The 24830-nt window shown below is 39.7% G+C and overlaps 1 protein-coding gene and 1 long non-coding RNA gene across 3 annotated transcripts in view; one reads left to right on the top strand and one right to left on the bottom strand.

Moving 5' to 3' along the window:
* ST6GALNAC3 (ST6 N-acetylgalactosaminide alpha-2,6-sialyltransferase 3) overlaps positions 1–19715 on the bottom strand; it is a 214210-nt gene extending 194495 nt beyond the window's left edge. The window contains exon 1 of the mRNA XM_027683154.1: positions 19416–19715. Coding sequence (XP_027538955.1) covers positions 19416–19433 — 18 coding nt within the window. The 5' untranslated portion in view covers positions 19434–19715. The remainder of the gene's footprint in view (positions 1–19415) is intronic.
* LOC113967512 lies at positions 18733–24350 on the top strand. Of its 2 annotated transcripts, XR_003534195.1 has the most exons (4): positions 18733–18827; positions 21289–21454; positions 22140–22279; positions 23398–24350. It is a non-coding gene; the product is annotated as an uncharacterized LOC113967512 (long non-coding RNA). The 2 variants fall into 2 exon arrangements; XR_003534194.1 differs by lacking the exon at positions 23398–24350 and having other exon boundaries at positions 22140–22284.
* The last annotated feature ends 480 nt before the right edge of the window (positions 24351–24830 follow it).

Here is a 24830-nt window from a genome sequence, read left to right as displayed (position 1 = left end):
GCTGCCAGTAATATTAGCCACAACCATGAAGATCAGCTTGAATATGAGAATATGCCCTATTTATTCTTTCTCTGACTGAAGACTGCTTCAGTCACTGAAGCAGAGAAACTGTTTTCTTTGCTGACAGGTATGCTATATAAAAAAAAGAAAAGGGAATGATTCTCAGAGAAAGGAATCAACCCATCTCCAAATATCAGTCTTAAAAAACATCCATCAACCCATCTTCAGCTGGAAAGTAAGGCAGGATAACTTTCAAAATGTCATAGTGCCACATGCATTGTTCTCCTAGATGGATGGTTCCTGTGAAGCAGGTTTTGCTGTCATCTTTTCCATATGCAATGTTGAATTCATTGCTGCTTCCTAGGAAAACAAGACTATAGTATATGGAACAAATCCCCACAAACTGTTTTTACCAGTAAGTATGAACTACAGGAAGCACCAGACTCTACAGACTGAATGTAATGTTTTAAACCTTATTTCCAATTACTTCTAAGGAAGTGCAATAAACAAGCATTTTCTGATGATGTTTTAGTAACTTATAAACACTGTTCAAACAAAGTGTTAGCAATACCAAGCCCTACTAGCGATGCATTCATTTTAAGAGACAGAACACAGCTTACTAAACTGGTTTATATATGTTCAATAAATCTTTTATAATGAACTGTGAAACCCTTAGGAAAAAATAAATACAATAAATTAAGTTCATTTGGTAAGTGCAGCTATTGACTAGCTATTTAATAAAGCACTCATAACAGACCATATGAAGCATTTGTTTATAGCACCACATGCTTACCATTCACCACTGAAATGGGCAACCTTTAAGAAAACCCCACTAAATTTAATTCTAAAGATTATTGACCTGCTCCAGTTGTTAAATACATCATTCATAACACATTTAATGAAACATTTATTCCGAGTTATGCATCCCTCAAAACAAACACATTTTCACAGCAGTTGAAATAGCAACAGTCCTCTCTGCAGTAACTACTTCAGAGCTTATGATGAATGTATTAACAATTTATAGGCTACCCTGACTGCCAGACAGAAAACAGCAGAGAGGACACTCGCTTGGATATCTAGCAGAGCTGAACAGCAGGGGCAGAGAAACACCACAGGAGCACCAGGCCCTTGGGGACTTCCCTGCTGTCTTTGGTCCTGGAAGGATCCTCTAAAACACGGGGCTGGTTCTTACAGGTCTTTGAAATTTTGCAACTACCTTAGGACCTGCTCTCTGCAGTTTCACTTGCAGATTTTCAAAGCTTACCTTCTGTTTCTGCAATACATTTATGCCTTAGCAATGAGCAGTGTTTTGGACTTAGTGTGAAAAAGGGAGTTTGTGCAGTACCTTTTATATGACACAGTTAAACAGTCAAGATCCCAGTGCTTTCAAGCAGCTTAAGAAGTTAGCGAGAAATAAATATTTTCTCCATCAAGTAAGCCAGTATTAGACACCTTCTGTTTTGTTAAATTATGATTTGCATGTAATAATTTGGTTCTTCATTACTGAACTGTCAGACACGTCCCCAAATAAGACACGCGGGTGTGACCACCGTGACATTTCCTGAGAAATGACACCCACCCACCTTGGCCTGGGGACACAGCTTTGTCACTACATCTGATCTCAGTTAAGCTATGCTTTTTTTCCTTGGAAATGCTGTGCAAACCATTACCTTGTTACTTTGCAGCCTCAATAAGAGCAGAAGCCCTGCGGAATTCAATTCTGTTCGTTCTTACTCCAGTGAAGCCTTGAACTTCCAAAGAAGTTCGTGAAGTTGTGCCACTTTACCCAGAAATCTGGTTATTGGTAGGAGATAAAAATATGTGAAGCAATAATCTTCTACATTTTTATGGAGCTCTGTGCTGCATCTCTTATACCGTGGAAATGTGTTCTGACTTACAGAAGCATGCAAGCCTGTTGTCAACACCTCTGTGGAGTGACTCAGTACTGCTCAAAATACTTGCCATATTTATTTCTCTGTCCCAGCATGATTCTCTCCCTGTTCTTTTCCTATTGCAAACAAATTTTTTTCAGTCTGTCCTCTGGAGAACACAGTTTGCTTCAAAAGCAACAAAATAACATAAAATGGCTTCAAACTCCTGACTGGCTAATAAAATGTTTAAAATGCTTACAGCAAACACAATTCCCTATGAAAGGACAGCCAGCAGTCTCATTACTGAAACTAAAGAATCCTTCATGTATCTGCCCTGGAAAGTCATTGCTTTAGTAAGACAATCCTGAGGATCCAACAAATTGGAATAGATCGGAGCAAAAAGTTGTTTGTTTTTTTTTAGACTTGCAATACTGCTCTGTTAAGCAGTGCTTAAGAAAGCAGTGAGATCCTTTCTTCTGGCAGTACAGGTCAAGCTTCACAGAAAGCAGGCTAATTAATCCCATTTGAGTACAGTCAGAGCTGACCTTGCCCAAGTTTCCTAGAAATATGCAAGAGCCTGAACAAGAGAAACTCAAGAGACTAAAACTTCAAACTCCTGTAGAGGATTAGAAATTTCTGTTGTTAAATCATTTGTAGTGAAAAAAATATCTTGCTCCATTAGAAAACAAACATGTAAATAAAGTATCTGCAGTTTTTCTATTCTCCTAGATCCTAAATTTAACTAGATGGCTCAGAAAGCAGCAGGTTATTCAAGAAGACCCTTCTGGGATACTGTCCTTGACAGCCAAGTTAGAATTGCACTTAATACAACTACTTGGCAAACTGCACCAAACCATTGTTTTGCTTAGACAAAAACCAAACAGGAGACAATAAACTGGATTTAAGACAGGACATTATTCTGACTTATGTCCAGTCTCTGCTTATTTTTTGTTAATTTTTTTTTTTTTTTTAGAAATTATTCCTTAAAATACCAGAGGGTGCTGAAGGAGACAACAGTATTGTTCAGTCCAGATGTCAGTGCAGGCAATAGTTTCACATGTCCTTTAGCTTATATCCTTCACTAAAAGGAGATACTGAAAGATTCTGGAGAGAGGAAAAACAGCACAAAAAACTCTGGCTACAGCTCCAGAGGAGAGAACATAACAGGGAGTTTTGCCTTAAGCCAGAGTGGAAAAAATTCTGATCCACTTAGCACAGAACAGCAACTAAACCAACAAACTGAGAGAAAGAAGTGTTTATTTGCAGCTTCTGTAGGGTGGAGTGGAGACCCTTCAGTGGGAAAATCTGGAATATTTTGTTGCTCTTGAATACCTGAACTGCTAAAAATGAAGTTTTATTCTAGCCAAGTGTAATAATCCACTTATGGCCTCCAGTCTATCAAACTCAGAAAATATTAAAAATATTGTGTCCATATCAGACAATGTCCAAGGAATAAAAATTTAGGAACTGGGAAAAGTATTGAAAAGCCAGAAGCTAAATCCAGAAAGACAGAGGACATAGGGACACAGTCAGTAGTGACATTTGCCCTTATCTGTCCACCAGAATGTGGATGTGCATGCAAACACATGCATTCTAAGCCAGTCCTACAAACAGCCATCTATTTTAAAATAGTGAATATTTGCCACTGAATGTGGGCCTGCAAAACACTATTTCCTGTAATAAAATTGATTCTGCAGCTGTGGGGTACTTGTAATAAATTCTAGAACTTGTGTATTTGTTTTCTGTCTTTGAGCCAAAGCAAAAATAAGTAATTTACCTCCAGAGTCAGAGGGATGCAAAGCATACAATTCCCTCCATTTACATGGTTTGACTGAGAATATGGACTAAGCTTAGCCTTGTATCCAAAAAAAATGAAACATGGCCATGTCTTAGCCAGAGGATGGTCATTTGAACCTTTCCAGATGACAAATAAGAACTGCGAGCAGGAGAGCCAAAGCACTGAAGCAAAGAATTGTGACCACAAATGTTAGAATGAATTCACTTTTCAGACACCACTGGATATGCCTTTGTTTCCTACAACTTTACCAGTAAGCTTTTCAGCAGACAGTTGATTTTAAGCTATGGTGAACAAGTGGTGAATAAGGAAAAAAAAAAACAAAGAAGCCTGACAATACATTTGTATCATAATGCTCAAGAAAAATGTAAGATGAGAACACAACAAAGCATTTCTCTAACTTCTCTGAAAACTGTAAGACTAGGTTTGGGCACATCTAGCAGTCATTGTCCATGAAAAACATTGTACATTCTGCCATTCCAGTAAAAATAACGTTGTGAAATTCAAATAGCACAAGTCTTGCCATGCACAGCCTGGGTTAGCAGAACTCAAAGTTTCCTGTGCCTGCACTACAACCTTTGAGAAACAAGGAAAGGTGTGGATTTCAGCAGAAACAGACAGTTGGAATAAATCATTCCTGTTTATCATACTCAGATCTATTAAAGGCATATATATTGAGCATTCCCTCACTTAACCTTAACACTAGAAAAACCCCTATAGAATTTCCATACCAATAGTAAGCTATCAGCCTCATTGCAGGTAGCCTCTCTTGCATAATTACAAAAAGCTTAACTTTCTTGGTGAAAATTGAATAACCCTGGATATAGGTTTTAAGTAGGGCCCTGTGGGAGAAACAGGGCAGGATGAGTCAATGAACTGCAGAAAGAAAAGCTGAAAAGAGATAGGACTGAGTTGGCACTTGCTCTCTCACAAACCATCAAATTACTAGAAGCTTCTCAGTTTAGCTAGATTTTCCTGTCTCGCTGAACACATGCAGAAAGAGTTACACTCCACCACTTCAGAAAATTCTCAACTGAGTGCATTATGCATGAACAAATTAAATTTAGGCTCTAGGACAAAAAAAAAACCAACCCTCTGTCACATTAAAGTCTTCTGCCAAATACAATCCTTTAAGCATTCTTAAGAGTATTGCAAACCGTAATTCCTTTCAAGAGAAGCTTGCACTTAATTGTAGGGCCTTAGAAAAGGATCAAGAATGTCACACTCACGATAGCCAGTCAGTAATTTACTCATGCCCTGAGCCAGTTGGTAAATGGTTCCTCTACTTCATGACTGAAGGGCCACTGTTCCCAGCTCTTCCATCTACCCCTCTACACATAAATTAAACTTCCAGTGTTTTTACCTTCTGGAGGTAACACTATGCTAACTCAGCAAGATTTAATGAAAGAACCCAAAATTCTTAGCCTGCCCTCAGGTGAGGATGGTTCTGTTAACACAGCTATTAGACATGTTTCAATAAACCTGCTACATATGGTACACTACAATTAAAGTTATGAATAGCAGCAGCAGCACTGAAGAAAGCATAAAATCGTGTAGTAATTGAGACTGGGAGACCTCTAGAGATCACCTTGTCAAACCTCCTGCCTAAAGCAGGCTTAATTTCAAAGTCACATCAGACAGCTCAGGGCCTTGCCGTGTTCAGTCTTGAGTATTCCAAGGCTGTTTATGCCAGTAATATTCAAGTCTTACTGCATACTTCTTCTCCTTATATTCAATGGGAATTTTCCTCGTTGCAGCTCGTGACTCTTCCCACTATGGTCCTCTGAAAAAATCCTGCCTCCATCTTCTCTAATCCTAGATTGCTAGAAGCTACTCCCTAGGTCTTTGCTTTTCCAGGTTAGGCAAAACCAGTTCCCTCATACTCATAAGACTTTTATTTTCTAACAACTAGGACATTAGTGGGTGGTTGTCTGTCTCCCACTATCCTTTGCAAAGGAGAAACATCAGACTTTGGGATTTTTCACTTCTAATTTTAGTTCCTATAGAAAGAAAGCACACACCCCCCAACTTCCCATAGACACACTTGCTATTTGTTCTAGGGAATGAGGACAGGGGACAAACTTGCCTTGCATCCAACAAGCCTGTTCCATCTGCTTTGCCACACTTCAGAATTATTCTTGGCCCGTGGCAGAAAAGGAACAGGGGCAAGCCCTGATCTCCACTGGGTACCTACATTTACCAGGGAAGAGACAAACTCTAAAAATCCGTAGTTAAAGACCTCTCTATTGAAAAGAGGCCTTAATTAAGCCAGATGACAAGCTGTCATTACAAGAAATGCCTTCAGGCACCTCATTTATTCAGCCAGCCCAGGTGCCATCCACTGTCGAGAGGCAGCAACAGCCCCACGGCCCCACTCCCCTGGCAAAGGAACCGCAGGCACACACAGCCTGGGAGGCAATCCCTTCACACCACACAACCAGCCCTCCCACAGCTGGCTTTCATGGAACAGTGTTTCTCTCAGCAGAACAAGAAACAGAAGAAAAAAAAAAGTGTTTGGATCTGTATTTTGTCAACCAGCACACATAAAACAAACACTGTTGTAACACAGAAAGGAGAAGCCAACTTTTCCTTCCTCTCACAGGGAAAAGGCTTCAGAAACCCCTGGTGATGCAGCCTATTGCAAGATGTACACAAAACCCCACCTGTGCCACGAGTTACCAACGGTCTAAGATACAAATTAACCCCAAGGAAACATTCACAGTGCAGTCCCTCTCATAGTTCTGCAGTCAATGCTCTACTTGCCCACACTTGTTTAGCGCTTCAGTAGCAACAATGAAACTAAAACAGAAAAAAGCCCAGACTACCACTCTGTTATTTCTTCTTAATAGTAGACAACTTCTAGTCTGCACATGGCTAATCTCATTTCACCACTTCAGTACTGCAAAAGCCTATTTCCCCATCCATATGCAGCCAGGGACTGTCCTTGCTTTTGTCTCAGTTCCTACCACCCCACTCAGCCCATCAGCCCAATTCAGAGGATGGTTGTCATTCACAGCTCTCACTCCTATATTTTTCTCCCATCGTGGTTGTGGGGAGAAAAGGATGTACTCACACCTAGCTACTCTGGAGTTTGACAGAGCAGTTAGTCAGTTGAGATATTCAACGTCTTTTTTTGTTTTGTTTTTTACTTAGAATCATTGTGCAGGTGGAAAGAAATTACCAGTTCTGAAGATCTAAAGAGTAAAAAAACCAAAATTTCAGATTTATGTTTAATGTTCTCCTGTTTGCATCCATTCTGCAAAGAAATAAAACGTGCTGTAAAAGCTAACTTTATCTTACCTGGGTTTTTTTAATGCAACTTTCATATTCAGTCCCCGCTGCAAGAGCAAGCCTTTTTATTGCACAAATAAGCCTGATTTAAGCTCCTAATGTAAAACCAACTGAACATTTGAAATCCATAGGAATATTACAGTACAAAGATACAAGAAAACTTCTGACTTCTCAGGTAACATTTCTAAATGCAATGTAGTTTTATTTCAGAATCATTAATGTATTTTTTTTCCTATAATTTCCAGTCGAGAGCTTGTCACAGCTGATGATTAAGTTACCATCAGAAAAAACCTTCAGGGATAGCCCAGGCTAATTCCCAGTTCTATTGCAGTTGTTTGATAAGACACACACAGCATTTCTGAGATTTCATTTCTGACTGGCAGAGTGTAATAAGTTCGGAAACAGAAGTGACATCCCTTATCAAACCTTAACCAAACTGTCTATTTTTAGACCTGATCTCCAGACTCAGATTTCAAAAGACACTTTCATATAAGTTTATTTAAATAACAGTAATACTTATCTATTTGCAGACTAGCAATTCAAAGCATTCATTGCCTTAATCTGCTTTGAATTAGTCCTTTGCATCTGCTATTATACTTCAAAGAAATTACTTCAATTAAGTTTAATTACTTCTTTCCACAGCTTTGGATACAGCCCTTATTATATATCATTACCTTTCCTCATGGACTGCACAACAAATAGATGACTAATAGAAGTACAAAACCAAGGAAACTATTAAGCAAGTACATTACATATACATAACAATACTGTACATGTATCACACTAATTAAGTTATTATCATAGTCTGCAATCATATAAATGGAATATTAGGAAGGAACTTTTCACAGAAGATCAGCAAAACCTGACTCGTTCTTTCAAGTCTTTAATACCTTTCTTACTGAATGTATAAGTAGTTTTAAACTCCTGAAAGGAAACAAGCTTATTAAAGCACTAAAATAATTTATGCTTTTTACTCAAGAGTATATTAAAGAACATCATCAAGACAGCGAGTTGGTTACCAATTACATTCCTCTGTACTCTGCTTGTCTAGCAGCTACAGAAGTATGCAAAATAGCTCTCATCTTTCCAGTCATCTGGAATACCATACCCATGATTCAGTACAGATCCTAAAATTTCACATTTTTTTCCCAACTGCAGATGGTAGGAAAGGTGAAGTCAAGCAATGGTAGTGCTACGAAAGTAAAGCAATTCTTCCCATTTCATTTGGATGAGAGGTCACAAGTGTTGACTTGAAAAACAAAGCGTAACCCATTTATATAAGATGATTAATGACTATTTTGAACCAAAACAATCCTGTGCCCACTAAATGGAAATATTAGATCAATGTTAACGTAACATTTTTGGTTCAAGCAATGAGATAACCTTTAGAAGTCCCTTCCAACCCAAACCATTCTATGATTTGATGAAAACAGCAGTTTTTTTGTTGTTAGTCATAAAATACTGATAAACAATAAAAGTAACAACTAATAAAGTGCACAGCTATTTTCAGAACTCTTTAGTGATTGAAGAAACATATGACTAGTCATCACACATCTCAGGGTGCTAGAGACCTAGACCTTGAAGACTGAACAACAATTTCAAAACTCATTTTCATTTGGGACAAGAAAATAAATGTTTCCTCACGGTAAACAATTTTTCAATCAATTGAATGTTCAGGGTTTTGTTATATTTTATTTCCACTCAGACACTCCCCAAGTTGACTTCCCACTGATGAGTATTCCATTTTCCTTCTTTCAAAAACGTTTATTTCCAAAAATGGATGACATTTTTCCATGGATCGCTTTAGAGCACTTTCATGCAATGCTTCACAAGACAATTTACAAACACAACAACAGTGGCTTAGTGGTGCCATTAGCAAAGCCATGACAAGCCGTGGTACCTTGCCTTGAGGCCCAGAAGCAAATTCAGCTCTCTGGCCTTTTTCATGAGGGGCTTAGGACTTCGCTTCGTGAGCAGGATTGGGCAAACAGAGAAAAAACAAACTTAAAAAAAGCAACACTGTCAAATTGCGCTTTCTTTTCAGTGTCACTGATAATGCTTCCCTGCAGATTTTGAGGCTAAAACCAAACTGCAATCCATTTCCACATATCTGTGACCTCCATGATATCTGCCTTTTGGGGGATGTGCTTTTTGCTGTACAATTGTTCCGCACCGCAGAGGCCTCAGGCAGATTTGAAGCTGATGATCTGAGATAAAAGGTAAAATAGAGGAGCTCCAGAAGCTCTTGCAGTTTGCCTTCAGGACAAGTACACCAAAGTCAGCTTCTCCCCCTGGAATCAATGAGTGGTGAGCACTAATAAGGCCTCACCCAAGATTTCAGGGGGCAGAAAAGCACAACGGATCTTCGAGTTAATGAATTAAGTGCCATCAACTGTAACATTAGTTTTAGCAAATACTGAAAGCTGAATTTTCAGAAATGCTCATTTTCCAACCATCATCTGAAATACCACACCAAGTCACAGACGAGGCGACCGAGTCCCCACATTTAGGATTCTCAGGAGGAAGTGTGGTTACAACGGGGGAAGCTTCTATGACATTTCCAGGTCCTCAGCGCTCCGTTTTCACCCCAAGTGACCTGGTAAAACCACTAAGATACCTTAATTGGTTTAATGAAATATGAGTGGGCGAATGGCAGCAAACACGAAGTAAAAACACAGTATAAACTGCATTTCATAATAAGGGTTGTGACCTGCAGAGACAGAATTCCAGGCCCCTGTAACAGCTATGGATAATTTAGTGCTGGCTGAGAGAATGTGGACCCTGAAGTAAGGTTGCCGTTCAGGAAGTGTTTCCAAAAGGTGCCATTTGTTTTCTCTTGTTTGGAATGTTCAGTGTCTCTTTTCCCACTTCTCAAGAAAAACATTTAGTAGGGTAAAACTCATTTTTTTTCTGTAAAACATTTTTATGCCCTGTGGAAAAAAATGAAGAAGAGACAGAAAAGTGATAGAGAGGCACAGAGACAGCTGCCTGAATTCTCTCAGTAATAACATGGAAAAAAAAGTTACAAAAGTTTTTCTTTTGGCAAAATTTCCATACCCCAATTACCAAAGATGTGTCTTCAACTAGCTTTTTCCTCACATTACACATTCCACAGCTCCCAAGGATCCCACAGAATGAGTCAGTCTCATTCTCCATTCCACTTTTTAAAATGCTACTTTTGTCTCCACATGAGAAGCACTAATAGAAAGCTCTCTTCTGTTAACAGCTCGTTTTTACCTGACTAGCTTGTCACAGTTGAATGCAAACACAGGAAAATTACAATAGATCACCTGACATGCAGTAACTTGTACACAACTTATGCACTCGGCAGAGAGGACTGAGATAGAAAAGTTTAGTAAAACTATAAGGAATTTTAATAATCAGATAAGCCCCAGCGTGGACACGTGTAACTTGGAACTGAAATATTTATTTCTCTGACAAATCAAAACAAACAAAATCGTATAGGAATTTTATTCTGGTGTAACTGCATCACACAGCAGAACATAACACATGAAAACATGAAAGCCTTCTAGCCTTTCTCAATTAATCCAAAAGATAAAGTGATTTCCAGTCATGAAGAAGGGCCAGATCATAGGAATTTTGAGGAGTACATACATAGAACAAAAGCACATAATTTCATAATCTAATGTAAAATAATGTAATAATGATTATTCAAAATACACCAACCAGTACCTCAATGATAGTAGTAGTAGTAATACTACTATTTAATATGAATATTAAAGAGTTAATAGATACACATTGTTATTTCTTAAATGTAACGTCATCTCATCATTCCAAGAAAATAATTAAGTTTCAATCTGGCTAAACAATAGATTTAGAGGAAACTAAAAGCTGATGACTAACCAAGGGTTGTGAAACTTTCCAGAGAAAAGAAATGAATTGGCATTTGGTTTCTGGCTTTTCCTATTTAGAAATAAATCACCAAGTCTCATGTTGTTACATGCTCAGGAGGACATTCCCTTTGCCAACCCCTAGCAAATTTTTCCTAGTAGTGAGATAATATATAATTTCAGGGCAAAGAATTTTAGAAAGAGACATAAAATGCCTAATCCTTCACCAAACCGACATGCAAGGAACACATTGTCATAAGAGACAGGAACCATAAATAATTCATTCTGCATATCTTCTGTACAAAGTGCTGCTCCCATGAAATAAACATGTTTTTCTGATTACTTCCAACTGCTCCACACCTGCCATCTTACCTGCCTAGGCTGGCATTCCACTGCCTATTGTTAATGCAAATTGCTGAATAATATATCTTTGCTAAGAAGCTACTGCTTCATTTAATTATCAGCAAACGTGGTGCTCCCATGTTAAAGTGTCACATGCTATGCAGGTAGACAAGAACTGCTTAAAAGGACTGCTTTTAGATAACACGAGCCATTGCTCCTGAATAGCATCACTTACAAGACCTCACGTCCTAAACCCTTTCATTTCAGTTCCTGCCTCACCTTTGTTCTTCTCAATAGTAAAGATGAAAAAAGGATACCCAGCATGGTATTTATCTGCTTTCAAATACGTAAACCAAAAACTGTCATGTTTTTCAGGTGCTTTTGCTAAAATGATCAGAAGCAAAATAACTGTTACTATTTCAAATACAAATCCCATTTATATAGATTTTCTACTGATAATCTAATTGTAGTTGGTTAACTGAGTTAAAAAAAAAATTTAAAAAACCCAACCCGTACAGCTCCTGGAAAGCATACGATTGTGCCAGTATAAGGATATCTTACTCGATATAAACTTGTGACACTACTCTCAGAAGCATCTATTTAACCATGCAAAGGCAATATTTGTATAACCACAGGGCGTTCCTGAAGGGGCAGGGGGGAGTAAAGAGAATAGCTCAATATTTGCCATTTTCTGAGTGGATATACAGCAATTCACACCTCATCCAGCCACGTTTTATTGTGTCCTCAGACGCAGGAACACAACATGCATTGTTCTTTTATGGTCCATGTTCCCGTTCTGTAGAAACCAATGAAGCCACTGGAAAAGCAGTGGCCTTTCTCACCTCAGCAATCCATGGGTTATTTACAAGAACCACCACACAAAATGCAGCGGATGCAGGGGTTTTTTTGCAACAGCAAATTCATCCCATGGGAGCATTTGATGCTGACAACAGCAAGGCAACTGCTCGCTCAGCTTTAAGAGATGACACAGCCCAAGGCTGAGTTTTGCCTTACTTATTGGGAATACATCCAATAACCAGAGCTGCCTTTACCCACCTTGTTTACTGATCCCCACAAAGATCAATTCTTCCTAGCTCCTGGACAGAGGTCTCAAACACTAGCAAGAAAAAATAAACCTCCATCCCTTCTTTGTTATGTATGTGCACACTTCCAACCTCCTGTGCTATGAGTCAGACCATGGATGGAGAGCAGCTGATAGGCAGAAAAAAGTATTGGGAAAGTGTCATGGATAACAACCACAAAACAAATTATTTAATATCTGAAAATAAAACTAAAAATCTAAAACAAATTTACAATCAATAGTTTGATTTTTCTTTCACAAAACAGCTCTTTCTTCTACAGTAGAAGCTGCCCTGGGGATGAGACTGGTCCAAAAATTAAATTCATCCAACAGCCGCCAAGAAGATAAAGAAATTCAATTTCCATTTCATGTGTATTTGACCTTTTCCTTTCCTAAAAAATACACAGAAAACTTTTTTTTCCCTTTAAGCAACACCCAAAAAAAAAAATTCCTCTTAAAAAAAAAAAAAAATCGATCTGCTGCTTAGATACTGTTTCCCTGGGAAAAGGTGAAAGAACAAACTCTGGACAGATCACCATGTCCAGTGCTACACTTCTGGAAGGCACGTAGATACTACTGGAATGAAACACGGTAAAGGAACAGAAAAAAAATGCTAAAAGCTCTGCCTTCTAAAATTAAATGCACAGATGTTGTGATAGTTGTGATTAAAACCTAAAAAGTGAGAACTTTTAAGCTGCGTTTCAGACTCCCTTGAATTAATTATGAATGTTTGGCTATTGTCAAAAAACAAGGTATACTTTTCTTTTGGCTGCCACCTCACTAGAAATAAGTAAGAGCACATCTGTCCTAAACCTCAAGGGTTTGGATATGTTACATCAAAGTATAGGAATTTGCTGCTTCCTGAGGTGGTTTCTGTCATACTATGACGTGCCAAGTTATCTGGCATCCGTGACTTCAAAATGAAAATTGAAAAAAAATGAACAAGACCTAAACCACTGAAGCTCACTCACAGGTCTGCAAAGAGGCTGAATCTTGAATATGTGATTCCACGACCTGTGATAATCATAGAATCACAGAATGGGTTGGATTGGAAGGGCCTTAAAGACCACCTAGTTTCAAACCCCCCTGCCATGGGCAGGGACACCTGCCCGGGCTGCTCAAACAGCACACAAGGACAGTGTATCCCTGGGAAGAGGGAGGAAGCCTTAAACATCTGGATGACACATGCTTCACTGCCTAAAGATGAACTGCACAGCAAAAAACCTTCCCCCCATCACTGCTTTATCGCACAGCTACTTAAACGTATGAGACACTTCATAATTTCGTGCTGGTTTTGTGGTTTTAGTTTTCACACCTCTAAGTCAGACGCAAACCCCCCAGTTTTAAACCAACCGAAGGATGCTTACACTGGAGATTTCCTTGGTTTAGCTACATGGGCATCAAAATTGAATTCAGGCAACCAAAGCAAGTTCTCTTGTAGGACTAGACTGACTAGAGTGCTGTCCCTTTCTGGGAGGGGGCTAATATATTATCCCTGAAGTATAATTAGTTTAAGGTCATTGCAAGTGAGAGTAAAAAGTGGTTTTACACTTCTTAGAATTTAATTTTCCTTAACTTTTCAAGAAGCCAACATAATAAAAAAAACCACATGACAAAATTCCATGTACCACACTCCATAAAATCTTACATAGTAATTAAGCACCACTGGACCATAATACAGCAAATCCTAGCCCTGCACATTGCCAGGTTCATTAATGCAGCTTCATTTACTTTGGAGCAATTTAGAGGTGAACAATGTAGAGCAACAACAACAACAACAACAACAAAAGGTATTTAAAATAGAAATATCCAGTGTAGAAGGAGCATTAGAAAGAATTAAAAATGGAGTTTTGCCAGTTCTGTTTGGGGAGGGGGAAGAGAATGGGAAAAATTACCCATAGCAAATAAGGATGGAGTGATCCACAAGAAACCTGGTTACTACCAGAAATCCCAATTCTTCTCTGTAACCCCTCATTGCATCCACCTGTTACTTCCCAGCTCATTTGTGAATACCTCATAAGGGACACCTTTGCATATTTACACCTTCCCTCCCTAGAGATATAACCCCATTCTCCTAGGAATGATTCCAGTCACAACAGAAGCACTGCAGCTCACAAAACTGTTGATGGCCAGGTTAAGACAGGCTCAGAAGAGAGCTCACTTTACAGCAAACCTGCAGCAAATTCAGCCAGTGCTGGGAAATGAACCACCAGAGCAGCATCCTCCCACGAGGAGGGGAGGTCACCTTTGTTCCCTTCCCTAGGATCTCTCCATCTCTTGTCATGTCAGAGGACAAAGCACAGCACGAGGATCAAACAGGATCCAAGTACAACTCTCAGCACAGGAAAACGGATGGATGCCATGCATAAACACTGCTGCAGTCAATTTAACAGTCAAGGCAGAATGTGAATTATCTTGGACCTGATTCAAGCAGGATATAGAGGTCATCTCCATGGAAGAGTCTGCATCCTGCAAATCCCTGGTAGTGAATGGAGTTCTGGTGAGACTCACTGCCTACTCTGCACACAGAGCACACTGAAACAGGGAATGTGCTTTTGATGATGTAGAAATTTGGAAGGAAACATCTACAATCTTTGTCATGTACAAATCAAACTAATAACTAAATATCCAGGATTACAAGTGTCCAAACACCAGGATCAGATGCTTCCAGATCTTCTGCTTCTCCTCTTCAAACAGGCACTTGCCAGGGTGGAAAATTTAATGTAGTGAGATCAGCTTTGCTATTTTAGTCTCAAAAGTGCAGATGGAGCATATGCCTGTAGATAGTAATGTTATCTGTATTACTGCAGTGTCTGAAGACCCCAATCAGACACAGGCCACTGAACACTCAGAGAAAACTCTCGAAGACAATTCCTGCCAAAGCAGCTCACCATGTGAGCTAAGGGGAAAATGCAACCTGTGACTTTAATTAAACCAGTGGAGATAACCACAGAGAGGAAACAAGCAAAAGGATCATAGATCAACACACAGCCATGGTCAACTTTGACAGAATCCTCCAGAAAAGAGTTTACAAGCATGTTCTTGGAGGGTTTTGTTTATTTGTAACCTTTAAGGTATGTTTTGCAAAACAGTTCTTTCAATCTTTGAATTATACTTAAAAATACTAAAGAAGCTGTGGATTTGAGCTGGTCACTTGCTTACTTTGAGAGAACTCTCAGTCAGCTGTAGTAATAAGAACATTGCACCACATTATACAAATACTATTTAGACCATAGAGTTTCACTGAAGGTTTCAACTCACTTGTGATCTCTGCTGGCACAGGGTCACATCCAGCCTCTAGGCATATAAAAACTCTGTTGTTCACTGCACAGTAAATACACAGCACATAAACCAGAAGGAAACATCTTTCAAGATTTCATGCTTAGTCCTCCCTGGATGTTATTTTTTTTTTATTATTATATTCTACCACTTCAAGCCTGCACAGTTAAAAATTGTACTATGATGACAACATAACTAACCTCCATCATCTTCTTCAAAACCTCCAATTTAAAAGGAAGACTTTGGAAATAGGGTAAGACATAATCCCCTGCAAAGTTCAGCACGTGCAAACTAAGTTACCTGTTCTATTTGCTTTAAAATATCACAGTCCATTCCTCAGTGGGGGATATCAAGATTTTACAGAATCCCATTATCATTCATGTTGTATTTTTTGTAAGATGACAGGTACTTTGAAATATCATTTTTTCAATTATGCAAAAAGTGGAGTTTGAAGTAATTTATTGAGTAACATCTGTCATCGTTTTCAAGAGTCAGTGGCTGATACAGCAGAACTTAAGGACTCTGATATCGTTGGGGATAATAGTGACTGCATAACTAGTAATCACTGCTAATCTAGTAATTGGCAAGGTGACATGCAGCTACCATAGTAACAAGCATAAGATCAACTGTTTGCTTCCAAGAAATGCCTACACTTCACTCAGCTATTCTGCCACACTTTTTAAATTCATGACGGAGAAAATAAAAACACATCAGGCATTTTGGAACTTGCCCCTGATTCAAAGAAATCCTTAAACAATATATATATATATATAAAGCATGCTTTTATTACAGCTGGGGAAATGCGAGGGGATTTCGTCCCCCCATACATGTCCGCTGAGAAAAGAAACACAACAGCTTTTTATACAGCGAGTTTCAAAATTATCTACACTCTTTATGAAGGCTGCCTTATCTAAATAGACATTTGGTTGCCTACCTCCTATCCTTACTATTATAGAGTAGTTACATAAAGTTTTATCATTTCAAAGAGCTTAGGTTCCCCCCACCCCTCCTTCTATCTCCCTTGCAATGTTAAGTGCTAAAAGTCTTTCCCGCTTTCCTGACAGCCCTTCTGTTTATGTAAGCTGGCTTTATCTTAATTGCCCACAATTTTAGGCAGCACCCTTCTTTCAAGCAGTTACAATTTGCGGAGTCACACTAACATAGCTAAATTTACTAACATAGCCAAACTTTTTTTTATTTTGTCTTGTCTTTATTTCACCTCTTTCTCCGCTTTTCTTTTACAGAAGAGAGAATTCCTCAGAAGAAGAGTTTCACTGGTTTTGCCAAGAAGGTCCCATTTCTGAATAGGAAGCAAAGTTTCTAGAGCCATGATCAGGGACAGCTCCATCAATCTTAGGCAGGGAGAGTGCACAACAAACACCAGAGGGACAGTAGGTACCCTAGGAAGAATCATCTTCCGAGGCATTTCTGCACAAGCTGCACATAGATTATTTCATTTCATGCAGTGGTCACGCTAAAATGAAATATTGATATCTAAAGGTCACACACCTCTCCTAATATGCTCTTAACCACTCTAAGCAACTCCAGTAAATTCTTAAGAGCCACCTCTGTACTTCTCACTTTACAGACACCTCTGTCCAATCTCATTTACATTAAACTCTCACTCATACAGAACTCCAGCATTCAACCAGTCTCACTATCTTTGGCAGGGGGTTCAAAATCTAGGAACAGAAGAGGGAAAGCCATGAGGCAGAGCCACAGAGATACTCAGGGCTGAAGTGGCAAGGACACCCAGTTGTTCTGGCTTCCCATCCAATGTGCCAACACCTGGTTCAAATTTATACCTACAGATATTTATTTTTGATTTTTTTTCCTGTTTCCACACAAACTACTGACTGAATAAAAAGGAGAGTCAGGACAAACCTAAGGGAAAGGAGGAGGGTGTTGTTGACAGGTTTATGTTTTCATGAAGGAATTAGCCTGGTGTAACAAGAAAATATATTTACTATTCTGAATTTCCTTGTTAGGGAAAAAGCTTGAGGAGTACCTGTAGACATTACATTAAAAACTTAAACACCATTAAGTATCTTTACCTAGACATTTAAATTACTCCTATGGGATGCCTGTCTGAGAAAATCCAGCCTGCCTTATGGCAAAGCTAATCTTCTCATCATATCTGTTTCACTTTTTATCCTTGCACCTGCCTGTATTAACAAGATTAAGAATTAACCTGGAAGAGGGCTGTCTGTCAAGGAATACCAATTAATCTATTGATTTAATCATCAGGATAACCCAAACGGAGCTTCAGGCCTGGGCAAAGTGAAGATGTTTATTGTATTATAATTCAAACTCTAAGGCATGTTTGTGGCAGGCTGTGTCGCCAGACTGTGCAGAGGAAACAATTGGGAGGGCGGGAAAAGAGACACTGGAGTTTTCTTTTAAAAGAACATTCTTATTTAACTGTTACAGCCAGAGGGAAGATTTTACATGTGATCTCTCCACACAGTAAAAAAAGTCAGAAATTCTGGATTATCTGCAGATCCAAGCTAAGTCATTCAGGGAGCGTTTAAAAAGGGTGCACACACTCATCTTTGTGAAACCAGGCTCCATTCACAGAGCTTCTTCCCAAGTCACAACTCTCAGTTACACTACTGCTGTCTGATTAAAGGGGTTTGTTACTATCTATCTCCAAGCAGAACATGCTAGTTCACGGAAGTTTCTGCACTTGCAGCAGACTTTGCCTTTTTTATTAATATAAGCTGCCACAACACACATGCTCAAGACAGAAAACTCAAAAAACATCCATGTGCCACTGACCCGCTAATTGGGACTGAATGAATGAAAAGGGGAAAACAGTGCAGCAAAATAAGAAGTTGTCCAGGATTGGATTCATGGAGACACAGGAACACTTATCCTCTGGAAACTGTTTTGAAGCTTTGCAACTTATCCCACTTTGTTGATACGCTGAAGGCAACTGCTGTGAGAGGCCATCCCAAAGTTTAAGATAATCGACTCTTTGCTGGAAGATCAGATTGCAAAATAACAAAAGAACTCACAGATCAGTTTCATTTACGAAAAAAGAAACAAAGCGCGAATGTACTCAAAACATCCCCGGAGAGCAGCAGCAAGGCAGGGAGAGAATGGATCAAGCCGGGCACAGGAGAGAGACTCCCGGCAAGTGACAGCCCTGCAAGGGAACAAACGCCGTGTGTTCCCAACTGACCGCACTTCCGCCTCCTCCCCTTCCATTCAACACTCGCTCCTAGGGATGCTCCCTCCATGTACATGACATGCGGGTTGCAAATACTTTTGTCTCGGTGTGGAAAAGCAGGCTGGAGAAAGCGTGTGATCCCACGGTAAGTTCACGCTTATATTTGCTGGCACGGAGGGGGAAAAGCCCCTATCAAATAGGCTGCTCGATTAGAAAAATGCAGGTAAATATTGAGTATAATCGTGTGGAGCATGTGGATCTTGAGGAGATTCAGCAGGGGAGTGTGTGCTTAAGGAGCAACTGGGACAGCTGTGTACATTTGCAACCTTTGCTTTAAAAGCAGTAAATGCTGCAAGGTAAGAAAAAGAAAGTAACTTCCCCATTTTGCCCTTTGTGCTGGAAGTCTGTTGCCCAAAAGGCTATTGTTCCTGAAGGAATTCAGCGTAGACAAAGTCAGCTGAGATAAACCAGAGCCCCTCTCCCCCCTCCTATTATTCAGTACACACTTCCCTTCCCACTAGCTCACAGTTCTGACAATGCAGGGAAAGAGGAAAAGAATGGCAGAGGGAAGCAGAGCACAGCTGTAAGTTGCAGAATCTCTCCATATTCATTTGCCAAACAAAGCCCAGTATTCAAAAAGACAACGAAGATGCAATAGGATCGCACCGAATCCATGCCTCTGAGCAGCGAGGGGCTCTCTAACAATGCATTCAAGCAACAGATAGAGGTTTACCTTCAAAATGCAGGCCATGTTCTTTCTCTATCCTTCCTACCACAGAGCAGCAGGATTCTACTTTGTGAGCAGCAGTTCCAGTGTCAGGCAGAGGGCTGGTAGAGCTGCAGAACTGCCAGAGCCCACATTCCTGTAGATCCAAATAGAGGTACCACGCATCCAGGATCCGTTAGTCATATTAGTCTTTTTATGCCCCGTTTGTTCCACCCATCAGCTCCTACCACTGGCTGGGAGCCAGCCCAGCACCTCCCCTCCGTCACATGACGGAGTTTGATTCATGGCTCCAGCGTGTATTTTCGTAAGCTCCAGGACGCTCTCGCGCAGTGCCGTACGTGCGAGCGGCAATCGGTACCTTGCAGATGTTTTTGCAATGGCTGCAAATCAAGCTGCATGTTTATAATTAATCCCTCTGCAGCTCTCTAAATGTCCTGGGAAGGCGACTGCTGCCAGTTGGGCAGGAAAAGTCCAAAGTCTCTCTCTGTTATTAGGGCTCTAAAAATCCTTATGCTGCTTGTTAGAGTGCAGAAGTGGTTTATGTTCAGCCCTTTTCACTGTACAGCAGCCTTCCCTTTGTCTGAACTGCTGCCCTATGAGAAATAATCATTATCAGCAACCAACACGAATATCCCACCAGAGGTGCTTGTGTTGTGCTGTGCACACCTTTCTGTGTAAAGGGCTGGCATCCATCACAGGGAATGCAAAGCATGGGTTAGTTTGTGAGGATTTTTACATGTGCAAGTTGATAAAGGCTCTCTGAACTTTCTTTGGACTTTCTTGTGCTGCAGGGGGACTAAGTGCAGATTAATAAATTCAGCTGTTGAAGAAATCTTTCACTTTACATAATCTCACCAAATTCAAATTCTCCCCTTACATACTCTCTATATAATAAAGGTTTCACTTCATATTTGTCACTTCTCTAGCTGTCTCTTTCTCAGTGCCTCTCATTACTACATCTTGGAACCCTTTGCATTTTTTTGTACTTGGCACCTTCCCTGTATTCCTTTTGTGCCACACTGCTTCACTCCTGCTGCTTTAATACACACCAGAGCTCTCCCTCTCCCTTAATAAATTCCTTGTAGTGGGAATGTTCATCCCCTCTGCAGCAACTCAGGGTTCTGTTTACATGCAGCCAATACGCTCTTTTCACGTTATGAAACCTCTTACCACGGAGCTCCTCAATATGTGGAGGCCAGAAGGGGTTAGTGCTGCACTGCACATTTAATAACCAACACTCCTCCCTGCCTGGCAAGCCTCTCCTATCCAGGTGCAATCCCTCAAGACAGGAAGTAGGTTGAAACTAAAAGAACTAACTGTCCTCGTTCCTGTGCGGGGGTAAATCATCCCCAAGAGCAGAACAGAAAGGGGACTGGGGAGGATTTCTGCAGCTCACACTCCTTGGCTGCCTTCCTGTGTGTTTCCAAAGAAGAGGTCACGGTGTGTTTGGCCTTTGCACCACACCTCCAGAGTGCTGTAATTATATATACACAGGTCCTGGAAACTTCTCAGCACCTCTCACCACTGGAAGTCCAACCTCTTTGCTCAGTTACGGCCACAAGCCAAAGCTGTTGAGCTGAAAATTGTGGTGGTGTTGGGGAGACTAATGAAAAAAAACTTAATTGAGGTTTCTAAGTTGAGTAACATAAGGAAATATCTAAACTACAAATTAGTGGAAGAAGGTTGTAAGGGAGGGACCTTTTTTTTTATTGGAAGCTACTACCAATCGGTGTTACATCGTTCTGGATAGAAGTTTATGCCTCTCTAAGTACTAGTTATTCATAAGGAGTTCGGTAACAAAGCTCTAGTTTTTAATAAATAAGATAAATTATTCATTTTTTTCCTGATTAAAGAAATATTTGTTTATTTTTCTCTCCAGTGGCCAAGAATCTAGTCTTTCTGGGACTGAGAATATTCCTTTCACCTGTGTGAGAAGTTTTCATCTGAGACAAATGAAAAATATTCTATCCCCTTCTCACTCCCCATTTTACCAACTCTGTCAAGAACAAGAGGAATGAGACTTGGAGAGAAACTGTCCCAAAAAGGTCAACCATTTCAACATGTCCAAACCATTGAGCGATTTCCAGTGAATTATATTCCTTAAGGAAAAGCAGAGATGTGGGTAGGTGTCTTGTTTTAAGCATCTCTGAAATGCTTTGATTCTAAACATCACATCAGACAAAATGTGGTGACCTTTAACTTTTAGACCTTTTGTAAATGGACATTTATCTTAAAGATACTTCATCATTATTTCACACCAGCAACAGCCATCCTTGCCTCCCTCCCTCTGTGACTCACCACAGTCCAAACACTTCATATTCACCTGTCTGCTGAGATACTTGCATGATGCCTTTTTAAGGGCATAAAAAAAAAGTAATTTCTTAGATTGTATGACAGGCCCTCTAAATTTTCTTAGTTTAGTGAAAGACAGTCAAATAGATTTTCTGGAATATTAAGAGTGTTCTAAGTGGCCATGAGGGTCCCACAGCTCTGCTGGCCATTCCCAGCCAACAGGGGTCCCTGGAGCAGCAGCAGCTGTTGTTTCAGAAAATGTTCTGCTGGTGATGGTGAGCCTTGTGAAACACTGTATTTGTTCTCTGCAAATGCAGGTGAAACTTGGGGTTTTTTTTCTTCCAAAAGTCCATTCAGAGAAAACAAAGCCCTGCCTTTCAGACAGACACACACTTTACTTTCAGGAAGGATATGAGATTTCTCTTTATTTTCTCCCAGGGACCAGTACTGAAGGTGTGACTTTAGCTGAGGTCACCACAAACAGCAACAGCTGTCCAGCCTTAGGCTGAGCAAATTCCACCTCAGAGAAACTACACAAGGAAATGCATCTACCAAATGATAAAAGCAAACAGCCCATTGTAAGCACATCTTTTCCATGATCCTCATGAAGTGCTTTACCTGAACTTATAACGCTCATGAAATCAGCTTTAGGTCAAACACAGCTCATGCAAATTTCAGCCTGCAACTTTCTGTCCAAAATTAACACAGTTGGTGTTGCCTGGTAGGGATGTTAAAGACAGTATGAATCTACCTTCCAAGTCTGAGTCATTGTGACAAACCACACAAAGTCACCGCTTCTAGTTCTGAGGACAAAGACCTTGCATATTTACCATCTAGTTCAAACCTTTCCAACACATTCCTATGGAGGTGCTACCTTGGAGAAAATATGGTTGGGCATATTTGTTGTTTGGGCAGCAACCCCTTTCAATTCTAGGTCTTAAAAACTAGTTCTGTCATGATAAATCAATCCTTTGTGGAGAAGGCTGATTAAGCCTTAATTTGCAAAGATTAATGCAGCCACACAATACCAGCATTCAAGAAAGAGTTTCTCTGTCCTGCCAATGGGGGTAGTTCTGCTGGGCCGGGCTGTGCCATGAATATTTCTGAACTGGTTTGTTTGGTGAATGGACACCACGTCACTGATGAAGCTGCACTTTCACCTGTGATAAGAACGTCAAAGCCAAACTCTCACAAATAGGTAGCAGACTTAAATATTAAGTTAATTTGTTAGTCCCACACCCTATATTTTAAAAGTGCACACCTGGGGAAAGTCTGGAAGCTGTCGTCTTCTCATTAATCATCAAAATAAGACACTGCTTCATGTAGTGAAAACATGCCAAAAAGGAAGAATCTGTTTTAACATTTGCTGCTACTATGAAGTTTTATCAGACAGGGATGATGCCAGATGGCATTTCTCACCCTTCAGGTGCAACCTGAGTCAGTGGCAGAGTAACAGATCTCCTCCATTGTTGTCCAGACATCTCCTCTTCCCACCCTTCTGTATCAATTTTTCCTTACCTCATGTAACTCACCACTAGAGGTAATATAAGCTACTCAGCAGCCCGATGACAGAGGTAGAAGATGAGATGATAAAAAGACAGCAGGTTGCAATTTAAATGGGAAATCTTATCAGGTGATCTATCCAAATGTTACACGGCATTTTAATTTAAAACTCATAATGATCCTGACTTTTCAGGTAAGAAAAAAGGCTGCAGTGCTTTATTTTAGAGGTGAACTCCTGCTACACCCTGGAGTCCAGAAGCTGAGGAGAACACGTGGGACTTGATACAATCTGATTTTTACTGTTGCATTTCAGGAAATCCTTACAGCTTAAAACAAGCACCTCACATACACAGTAGTGAAAAAGCCAGTATATATTGCCCTGCCCAGCACTATTCATCTGCACAACAACCATCATGCATTAAAAAAACCACAAACAAACAAACAAGGTTTATTCATGGAATACTTCTGCATGTTTTACTGGCAGGAGACAAGGATTGCTGGGCACCATTAGTGCCATTAGAAATTCAGCTCATCACCTCACTATTATTCAGTGTCATGGTAACAATTTAGCACAGCCACACAGCACTTGCAGACCTTGCATGTCCTGGAGTTTCCCCAACCCCTTTCTAATACAAACATACTCAAATCCAGGCCTCCCACCTTTCCTTCAACTAAACATACTCTAAAAAAAAAAAAATAATAATAAAAACAAGTGTTGGCCACACACGACCATTTTAGGAAAAAAAATTTCCCTTTATTCTCCAACACAAGGCATATCTTTGAAAAAGTAAATGCTGTGATATTTTATAACTACAGGATATAAAGGATATCATGTATCACCTCCATAATATTTAACTTGTATTCGAAGACACAATGCTGTCAACAAATATTTATGATTTAAAAGAAAATAAAAAATCCACTATATTTTCAAATGCCTGAATGCTCAGAGACAAATGTCTGTAGAAGTCCCTGGAAGCAGAAAAAAGCAAACCCCTACAAATCAGTAATCCTTTCAGATTGTTGTGATTTTATTTTGAATGCATGCTCATCTGAGAAATTCAGGTTTCTGTTTACGAAGCTGCTTATTAAACAATGATCATTTTACACTGAACTACAGATTGTGGGGGTTTTATATTAAGAAAAAGCTGTATGTCACCTGTTATTTGTAATTTTTAAAAAATTAAGTACCAATGTTTTAACAGAAAAAAAGGATTTTTTTTTTTAATGTAGGAAAAAAAACCAGAAACCATGCTTAGAGAAGAACATTGTCTGTCCCAGGCAGCTTCCCTCTAATTAAAACCAACTAAGCAACTCTGAAGAGTGCTGTGTCTGCTTATGGCACCAGATGTTTTGCCTGCATAAAAATAGTAAGATAAACAAACGTACAACTTGCTGTAGTCTTCAGGAGAAGAAAACCCACCAGCAATATTCTGAAGGGCATTCAAAAGCTAAATGGTGTGTTTGAAAATGCACTGTCATTCGAAGGTAACTTTACTGACTAGAGAATATGGTTGGTTCATAGGTATTTCTTGCAAGTTCAGCACTCAGGGATGTGTTTGGTTTTCGCACTATGGAGTTTTTACATTCTTTGCTCAGTTACCAATGCCTTACACTCCCACTGTTTTT

This window comes from Neopelma chrysocephalum, unplaced genomic scaffold (genome assembly GCF_003984885.1).
Source record: "Neopelma chrysocephalum unplaced genomic scaffold, ASM398488v2 Primary Assembly neopelma1_64, whole genome shotgun sequence".
Lineage (NCBI taxonomy): Eukaryota > Metazoa > Chordata > Aves > Passeriformes > Pipridae > Neopelma > Neopelma chrysocephalum.
This window is presented reverse-complemented; position numbering and strand designations above follow the sequence as displayed.